Source organism: Ovis aries, chromosome 17 (assembly GCF_016772045.2).
Source record: "Ovis aries strain OAR_USU_Benz2616 breed Rambouillet chromosome 17, ARS-UI_Ramb_v3.0, whole genome shotgun sequence".
In the NCBI taxonomy this organism is placed as follows: Eukaryota; Metazoa; Chordata; class Mammalia; order Artiodactyla; family Bovidae; genus Ovis; species Ovis aries.
In genome coordinates this window covers 72,129,949-72,139,066 of record NC_056070.1, presented here as the reverse complement: position 1 = coordinate 72,139,066, position 9,118 = coordinate 72,129,949, and the positions used below count along the sequence as shown (strand labels likewise).

Genomic DNA, 9,118 nt, shown 5'->3' with positions numbered 1-9,118 from the left:
GACGCCGAAACTGCTCAGCCCCCGGGCGCGGGGAGCCCCCGGGCGCGGGGAGCCCCCGGGCGCGGGGAGCCCCCGGGCGCGGGGAGCCCCCGGGCGCGGGGAGCCCCCGGGCGCGGGGAGCCCCCGGGCGCGGGGAGCCCCCGGGCGCGGGGAGCCTCCGCGCCCGGCGGGCGTGCACTCGGGGTGGGGGCGGGGGCAGCCAGGGACCACAGTTCCCGGCGTGCTCAGCGCTTGCTTCCGGGGCGGTTCGGCGAGACCCGGAAGTAGTTACGGAGTTCGTCCGAGACGCCGCGGTCGGAGGTGTGCTTTTCCCCCGTCTTCTGCGCTCGCTGACCCTGCCGTCGCCATGGGGAAGCGACAGCACCAGAAGGACAAGATGTGAGTTGAGCCGCCACCGCCGGGAGCGGGCCTGTCCGCCCCGCGCCCCGCCCCCGAGCTCCCGAGACGCCGCTTCCCCGGAAGCCTCCGCCGCTCCGCGCGGGTTTCCGGGGCCCCGCGCTCTCCGGCCCGCCGACGCCGCCTCGCCGGAAGCCTCCGCGGGCTCCCCCTCCGGCGCGGGTCTCGGGGGTCCAGTCCCCTCGGCTCCTCAGGCTCGCCAGCTTTTCCCTGGGGGCGTCTCCTCGGGCGCGGTGGTCGTCCCTCGTCCCCCAGTCCGCTCCCGAGCTCCAGCATCTTCCAGTTAAACCCACTTGGGCCCCCGAGCTACCGTCGAATTTCTTTGATTTTCTTAACCGCCAGACGATATTCAGGACCGCTTTCCTTTAGGATGGACTGGTTGGATCTCCTTTCTGTCCGGGGGACTCTCAAGAGTCCTTTCCAAGAGTCTTTTCCGATGGTTTGGTTTTTACATGTGTGGATGTAAAAGTTCGAGTATAAAGAAGGCTGAGCGCCGAAGAATCAATGCTTCTGAACTGTGGTGCTGGAGAAGACTCTTGAGAGTGCCCTGGACTGCAAGGAGATCAGCCCTGGGTGTTCATTGGAAGGACTGATGCTGAAGCTCCAATACTTTGGCCACCTGATGCGAAGGGCTGACTCATTGGAAAAGACCCTGAAAGATTGAAGGCGGGAGGAGAAGGGGACGGCAGAGGATGAGATGGCTGGAGGGCATGGGACCTCCCTCAGTGGACAGTTCAGTTCAGTCGCTCAGTCGTGTCCAACTCTTTGCGACCCCATGAATCGCAGCACGCCAGGCCTCCCTGTCCATCACCATCTCCCGGAGTTCACTCAGACTCACGTCCACCAAGTCAGTGATGCCATCCAGCCATCTCATCCTCGGTCGTCCCCTTCTCCTCCTGCCCTCAATCCCTCCCAGCATCAGAGTCTTTTCCAATGAGTCAACTCTTCACATGAGGTGGCCAAAGTACTGGAGCTTCAGCTTTAGCATCATTCCTTCCAAAGAAATCCCAGGACTGATCTCCTTCAGGATGGACTGGTTGGAAATCCTTGCAGTCCAAGGGACCCTCAAGAGTCTTCTCCAACACCACAGTTCAAAAGCATCAATTCTTCGGCGCTAAGCCTTCTTCACAGTCCAACTCTCACATCCATACATGACCACAGGAAAAACCATAGCCTTGACTAGATGGACCTTAGTCAGCAAAGTAATGTCTCTGCTTTTGAATATACTATCTAGGTTGGTCATAACTTTTCTTCCAAGGAGTAAGCGTCTTTTAATTTCATGCCTGCAGTCACCATCTGCAGTAATTTTGGAGCCCCCAAAAATAAAGTCTGACACTGTTTCCACTGTTTCCCCATCTATTTCCCATGAATTGATGGGACCAGATGCCATGATCTTCGTTTTCTGAATGTTGAGCTTTAAGCCAACTTTTTCACTTTCCTCTTTGACTTTCATCAAGAGGCTTTTTAGTTCCTCTTCACTTTCTGCCATAAGGGTGGTGTCATCTGCATATCTGAGGTTATTGATATCTCTCCCGGCAATGTTGATTCCAGCTTGTGTTTCTTCCAGCCCAGCGTTTCTCATGATGTACTCTGCATGTAAGTTAAATAAGCAGGGTGACAATATACCACCTTGATGTACTCCTTTTCCTATGTGGAACCAGTCTGTTGTTCCATGTCCAGTTCTAACTGTTGCTTCTTGACCTGCATACAGATTTCTCAAGAGGCAGGTCAGGTGGTCTGGTATTCCCATGTCTTTCAGAATTTTCCACAGTTTATTGTGATCCACACAGTCAAAGGCTTTGGCATAGTCAATAAAGCAGAAATGTTTTTCTGGAACTCTGTTGCTTTTTCCATGATCCAGTGGATGTTGGCAATTTAATCTCTGGTTCCTCTGCCTTTTCTAAAACCAGCTTGAACATCAGGGAATTCACGGTTCATGTATTGCTGAAGCCTGGCTTGGAGAATTTTGAGCATTACTTTACTAGCATGTGAGATGAGTGCAATTGTGCGGTAGTTTAAGCATTCTTTGTCATTGCCTTTCTTTGGAATTGGAATAAAAACTGACCACTGCTGAGTTTTCCCAATTTGCTGGTATATTGAGTGCAGCACTTTCACAGCATCATCTTTCAGGATTTGAAACAGCTCCACTGGACTTCCATCACCTCCACTAGCTTTGTTCGTAATGATGCTTTCTAAGGCCCACTTGACTTCACATTCCAGGGTGTCTGGGAGTCGGTGATAGACAGGGAGGCCTGGCATGCTGCGATCCATGGGGTCACAGGGTCAGAGGCGGCTGAGCTGAGCTGTCTGAATGGCGAGATGAGGACGATCCCCTGTGGTTTTCTGCCTTCCCCTTGACCCCGCTTCAGTCAGCGTCTGCCCGCGTTGCTCCTGTCGGGATCCCTCAACTCCGGGGGCGGCTCCATCCGGGGGTCAGCTCTCTGTCCTCGCTTCCTGGGGCGTGCCGGACCACCGCTCTCCCTCTGAAGCCCTTCCTCGGTGTCTGGGACACCACTCTCTGTTTTCGGGTTTCTTCAGAGACGGTGCTCTCTGGGTTCCCTCTCCTGGGTCCTCTCCTCCCCAGACCTCCTAGGTCTCCTCCCGCCGCTTCCTCTATTTCACACTCTCCTCGGGTGATGGCCCCAGCCTGGCTTACAACACCACCCCTGGAAGATCTGACGGGCTTGTGGAGTTCAGTGAGGGAGCCCCGCTGTGGAAGGGACTTTTTTTGGGTACATTTTTATTGAATTTGTACCAGTATTGCTTCTGTTTGGTGTTTTGGTTTTTCGCAGCAAGGCCTGTAGGAGCTTGGCTCCTCCACCAGGCATGGACCTGCACCCCCTGCATTGAAAAGCAAAGAGGAACTCGTTCACTGTCAGCACTTGAGCCTGCTCTTCCCCTGTTTTCCCCTCTCAGTGGTCACACCCTGGCTCCTTCGCTGGGGTCAGAAGCCTGGGAGTTTCCCTCTGGCCCCTGTCCCTCAGTGAGCCCTGCTCGCGCGGGCAGGAGCTGGCCGCGTCTTGCTGGTCCACCTGTCCTCTCCACCTTGGACCTTTGTAGTTGCTCTTTGATCGGTTTCTGCTGCCTCTTGCTCGACCCTCTGCACACCGCAGCCAGAGGGACGCTGTGAGGACTCAGGGCCCTGTCAGAATCCCCCCAGGGCCTTTCCGTCCCCCTTGAATCCAGTCCAGAGTTCTCCCATGGCCTGGGAGGACCCCCAAGTCTCTGTCCTCAGCAGCCCCCACTGCCGGGCGGGCGCGGTCCCTCTACCTGGAAAGCTCCCCCCCGGGTCATGCGACCAGCCACGTCTCACCATTAATCTACTGTTTTGTTTTGGTTTTTTCATTTTTTTTTTTTTTACTTTATTTTACTTCACAATGCTGCATTGGTTTTGCCATACATTGACATGAATCCGCCACGGGTGTACATGAGTTCCCAATCAGGAACCCCGCTCCCACCTCCCGCCCCTCATCTAGCGTTGAATTGAGTCCCTCTGCGCAGGAAGACCGTCTGGGTTTGCTCACGGGTGTGTGTGTCGCCCGTATCTGCGTTCTGTTGTGTTTATCACCGTGTGTCTGACACACAGCAGGTACACACCTGCGCATTTGCTCGGTGTCAGTTTCCCTCCGAGACTGTCCTCGTGAAAGGGGAATCTCTCTCTCTCCAGGTACATCACTTGTGCTGAGTACACTCACTTCTATGGCGGCAAGAAACCGGGTAAGATGGGCAATCCTTCCGCTCCCTCCGGGCGTGTGGCGTAGTCAGAGGGTGGCGTCTTCGCTGTAGAGTGAGCCTGTGCACGTGAACAGTTAGCAAGAAGGAGGCAGCCGCGGTGGACAGACGGGCTGAGGACACGGCTCGCAGGAGGCGGCACCCGCGGCGGGGAGACGGCGTTCGACCTGGGGCGGTGCTCCCTCTTGCTGGCTGGGACGGGGCTGTGCTGCCGCGAGCGGGGGCCGCTCTTCCTGCGGAGCTGGGCTCAGTGGCTGCGGCGCGTGGGTTTAGCAGCCCTGCGACGGGTCAGACCTTCCCAGACCCGGGACTGGACCTGTGTCTCCTGCGTCGGCACGTGGGTTCTTAACCACTGGACCACAGGGGAAGTGCCTTTTTTCTTTTCAGTGTTGGTGATTTTTTTTTCTTTTAAACATAGGTTAAAATAATGTCTGGTCTATCCAGTCAGTAATACAAAGAGCGACAGTGCCCGAAGCCGCCGTGGCTGCGGTCAGGAGAGCCCCCTCCCGCTCGCCGCCGGCCCGGAACCGGCGCGCCCGCGGGGAAAGCGGAGCCGGAGCGGCCGGGCAGCTAGCGCTGTACCCTGGGAGGAGCCCACCCGCGCCGAGCGCTTTTTCCTCCAGGCTCTTTCTTGGTGTATTTTGGTTCTGTTTTAGACCACAGCAATTTTTGCACTATGTAACTTAGATCAACATTTTCTTTTCTTTCTTTCTCGTGTTTTTTAGGCAGGCTTTACTATTCTTATTAAAATATAATGGAGCTACAATACTGTATTTCTTCCAGGTGTACAACACAGTAATCTGATATTTCTGTGCTTTGCAAAGAAAAGCCCAAAATCGGTCCAGTAGCCGTCTGCCACCGCGCGCAGTTGCTAGGCTGTTCCTGACTGTAACCCCACGCCGTTACGTTTCGCTCTTACGACTTACATGCACTTTCAGTTTTCGTTTCTGGATTTGTGTAAAATTTGCTTATTCATGTGGCTGTGCTGGGTCTTAGTTGTGGAACATGGGGTCTAGCTTCCTGGCCAGAGCGGGAACGCGGATCCCCCTGCATCAGGAACACGGAGTCTTAGCAGCTGCGCCACTGTGGAAGCCCCGGCATGCGCTTTTCCTTAAAATGTACTCGACTTGTTGGAACACATTTGTGAAACTCTTTACGGAGTAATTATTCTTCCCAACCTTTGTTTTTATCTCACACAGATGTCCCACAAACAAACTTTCGCCGTCTGCCTTTCGACCACTGCAGGTGAGAGTTGGGAGAGCTTCCCCCCTCGCGCGAGTATTCTGGGGTGCTCCCCTGCATCACAGTGAATCTGATCCCCAGAGATGCCGGGGTGGCTTCTGTCTGCATCCCCTGCTCGGCTCTTCCCTGCGGCCAGAGGAAGGACCCGGCAGTGGAGAGAGCTGGGTGCCTTCCGACCAGGTCGTGTCATTAGCCGGGTGCTCACATCCCAGGGCGGTGTGCTCTGTCCTCAGGCCACCCGCGCAGCCCAGAGAATCCGTGCTGGGCAGGCTGAGCTCCCCGGCCCAGGCGTCCCATCCAGGAAGGGGTTTGGCTCTGGGCTCTGGGCTGTCACGCTTTCCTTTCGGTCCTGAGTCTAAGCAGCAGCAGCAGCAGCAATATTCGTGCTGCGCGGGCCTCCCTGCCCCTTGCCTGGGAATGTAGGTCACCGGGGGGCAGGGAGGGACACTGCTAGAGCTGATCGCAGGCCTTCTCCCTCATGAGGCTGGGGGAGCGGGCAGGGCTGCTGGTCCCCTTGGGCCCGAGTTTCCCCAAGTCTGAACCGTGGTCAGCTCTGTCTGCACAGGTGTGTCTACACAGCATGCCACGTGCCCCCCGCCCCCCTCCGCCCCCGGGTTCTGAATCAGTAGGTCAGGGTGAGCCTCGAGAGCTGGCCAGTGTCTCCAGATGACCCCAGCACCGCAGGGAGGCTGGTCAGCTGTGGCACGGGGCAGGGAGGGCCCCCGTGGAGAGTGCGGGCTTCGCCTGTCTCGCTTGCTGAGGGAGCCGGGGAGGCCCCTGCGCGGGCGGCCGGGGTTCTGTCCGCTGCCAGCAGCCGTGTCATCTGCCTCCTGGGAGTGTGGTCTTGTGAATGGTTTTGTGGAGGTCTCTGGTTCCCAGAGCCTCCCAGAGGCTCATGTCTTGCCCGATCTGTAAATCCTGGGGTGCTGGGGGAGGACGTGCCCTCGAGGCCCCGCGGGGAGAGGATGGGTGCTCACATCTTGCTGTTGAGCTTGCCTCGTCGTTGCCTCCTGCTCCGGTCAGTCCCAAGCGGTACCCGGGGCTGGAGGAGAGCGGTGGGTCACAGAGGGCAGCTCCCTGGGATGGTGTCTGGGGAGGCAAGCCCGGTGCTGCCAGATTCTCCAGGTCGCAGGGCCTGACCCCCACTGCCCGACACGTGGGAAAGTGAGGCACAAGCAAGCCAGGTCAGAAAAGCCCTTGAGGGCTCTCGATGGGAACCTCAGGCCAGAGAAAAGGCAGCCCCCCCAGGCACCAGGCGCCTCCACCTGTGGGCGCCGCTGCTCCTGAGCAGACTCTCCGCAAGGCGGCAGGTGCCCTGCGACCCCACCTCCCTGCATTGGAGCTTCCCGGTCGTCAGACCTGGCCTGCGTCATGTGCCCATCCCTTGGGAGTATGCAGGAGCGGGGCCCGCTGCGCAGCGAGGAGCGGGCGGGGCCCCCGACCACGGCCGCCCGCCAGCGTCTCTGGGTCGGGAGAGGGCGGCGCTCAGGAGTGACTCTGCTGCCCCTCAGTCTCTCTCTGCAGCCCTTCACCTACCCGGTGTGCACTCCCGAAGGTGTCGTCTTTGACTTGCTGTGAGTTTCCCCTTGACGTCTAAGCTGGCAGATGTGGTGAGGTTGCTGGCACCCACCTGAGACAGGGCGGCGGGAGGGTGTGGGCTGCAGGCAGGGCCACGCTGCGGGCCTGCAGCCTCCAGAGCCCTGGGTGGGCCTCTTGGGGATGGGAGGGGCAGCACCGCTCTGACCTCTGCCTGGGGGCCCCCAGCGTTCTGATCCGCACCCCCTAGCTGTTGGAATATTGGAGAGTGTGTAGCTTTCACGTCACGAAGGCGGAGCCGTAGTCGAGGTGCCTGCCTCTCTGGTGCTGCCCTCGGAAGCCTCGTGCCCCGTCTGTGTTCCGAGGACGCAGGCTTCTGCCGTTCCTCGTGACAGCCTCATTTCAGAAAATGCGGAAAGCGCTTCAGATGAAGGGGAGACGGGCGCTGTCAGGCTGGGCCCCTTTTGCCTGGGAGGTGTTTGTGGGAACCTGGTAGAGATCACACCGCGAGGCTGGTTCCAGACCCACTCTCCAGTCACAGCGAGAGCGTTTCGCCCCCGTCGTCCAGAACTGTGCGGAGTGTGGTTCCGAGGCTGGCCCGGTACCCGCAGCAACGTGTGTGGAGGGCTTGCCATTAGTGGTGTTTGTCCACGCTTGTGCACAACGGCAGGAGAAACCCCAAGCGGCCACTGGTGCCTGCGCGGCCAGAAGCACTCCTTCCCGTGATGAGGCGGAGAGAGAGGGCGGAGCAGCCCCCAGCCCCTGGGCAGCCGCCCCCCAGCCCAGTCCCCGGCTCTGGCCCGTCGCCGTCTGACACGCTTGGTCTCTTCCTCCAGGAACATCGTTCCTTGGCTTAAGAAGTACGGGACCAACCCCAGCAACGGAGAGGTAGGTGGCCCTGCAGGAGCTTCGGTGAGGCCGGCGAACGCTCTAGTGTCACACGCGCCCGTGCCCCCTCCCTTCCCCACGCCTGTCCTCCGTGGAGCATGCCCCCCGCGTGCCCACATGTGGGGTCACACAGGGGCAGCCTCCTGCGGCGGCACCGCGGGCTTTGGCATCCCCTGCTGTTACCAACGCTGGCCAGGCGCACGTGCAGTGGCCCCCAGCCTGCCGGCCCCGGGGCTGCGTTTTCGGCCTGGTCACTCCTGGCACGTTGCCCTGGAGGAGTCGAAGCATTCTGGGCCCCTGCTGGTGGGTGTGAAGGGGATTCGGGTCCTAGACCCTCGGAGGCGCTGGGCGTCCCACCCCTCTGGGCGATGCTCCTTACGGGCTGTGTGGAAGCTAGCTTCCCACTGCTGGCGTGCTCGGTGTGCCGTGCTGGAGAGAACGCAGGATCGGCCCCTCCCGCCGCAGCCCTGCACACCTGCCACAGGCCTGGGCCCGGTTCCGCCGCGCAGGCTGCTCTCCGTTCCCTCGTGGCGTGCCTGCAGTTCACTCCCGGCGGGGTGTTAGCGCTGCGGTGCGGGGCCGGCTCTGTAGCGGAGCAGGACCAGGGACCAGGGTGCTACCTCAGAGGAGGACAGGGGCCTGGGGGTGTCAGGGAGCAGCGCCAGTGCTGTGAGACCCAGGGGTGGAGACCCTTGTTCTGGGCGGGAGTTAGGCCAGAGAGAGCTGCTGCCTGCCACACTGGCCTGGTGGCCTCAGCACCTCCGCACGCTAGCTGCTTCTGTATTTTCATTGATTCTGCTTCTTGCAGAAACTGGATGGGCGGTCCCTGGTCAAGTTGAACTTTGCGAAGAACAGTGAAGGTGAGCAGCCTTTCCGGCCTGCTCGGGTTACCCGAGCCCCACCTCTCTCCAGGTTCTTACCTTCCGAGCAGGCCAGACGCTTGCTTTCAGTTTATCAAAAATGTTATGCTGTCTTCCTAGAGGCACAGGTAGTTTAAAACTGGGAACAGATAAACTCAGACGCCCGACAGCGGCCGGAGGGAAGCTGGGGCTGGAGATGGGTGGCACACAAACTCGGCTCTCTCGACCCTGCAATCATCAATTAAGACACAAGGCCAAGAGGGCGCTCTCTAGATCAAGGGTGGTAAAAAATTTAAAAAGGCACAGTTGAGGGCATGAGCCTTCACTGTGGGGCACTTGGGCCGTGTGGGCTGAGCTGGGCCCCTGAGGGCACAGGCCCTGCCCAGCTGTGGTCCAGGTGTCACTGGAGACGGAGCTGCTCAGGCTGAGGCCCAGGTGGGCGGCTGGGCGTGGGGCTGGGGGCT

General features: G+C 59.3%; 1 protein-coding gene across 3 annotated transcripts in view; it reads left to right on the top strand.

Annotated features, from left to right (window-relative positions):
* The first annotated feature begins 262 nt into the window (after window positions 1-262).
* Window positions 263-9,118, top strand: part of PPIL2 (peptidylprolyl isomerase like 2) — a 19,548-nt gene continuing 10,692 nt past the window's right edge. For all 3 annotated transcript variants that reach the window (XR_006056603.2, XM_042234179.1, XM_027956868.2), the window contains exons 1-6: window positions 263-378; window positions 4,064-4,113; window positions 5,328-5,373; window positions 6,882-6,944; window positions 7,743-7,794; window positions 8,603-8,654. Coding sequence is in view for 2 of the 3 variants with exons in the window: in XM_042234179.1 (XP_042090113.1) it covers window positions 347-378; window positions 4,064-4,113; window positions 5,328-5,373; window positions 6,882-6,944; window positions 7,743-7,794; window positions 8,603-8,654 (295 nt within the window). In the remaining variant the exon portion in view is untranslated. The remainder of the gene's footprint in view (window positions 379-4,063; window positions 4,114-5,327; window positions 5,374-6,881; window positions 6,945-7,742; window positions 7,795-8,602; window positions 8,655-9,118) is intronic.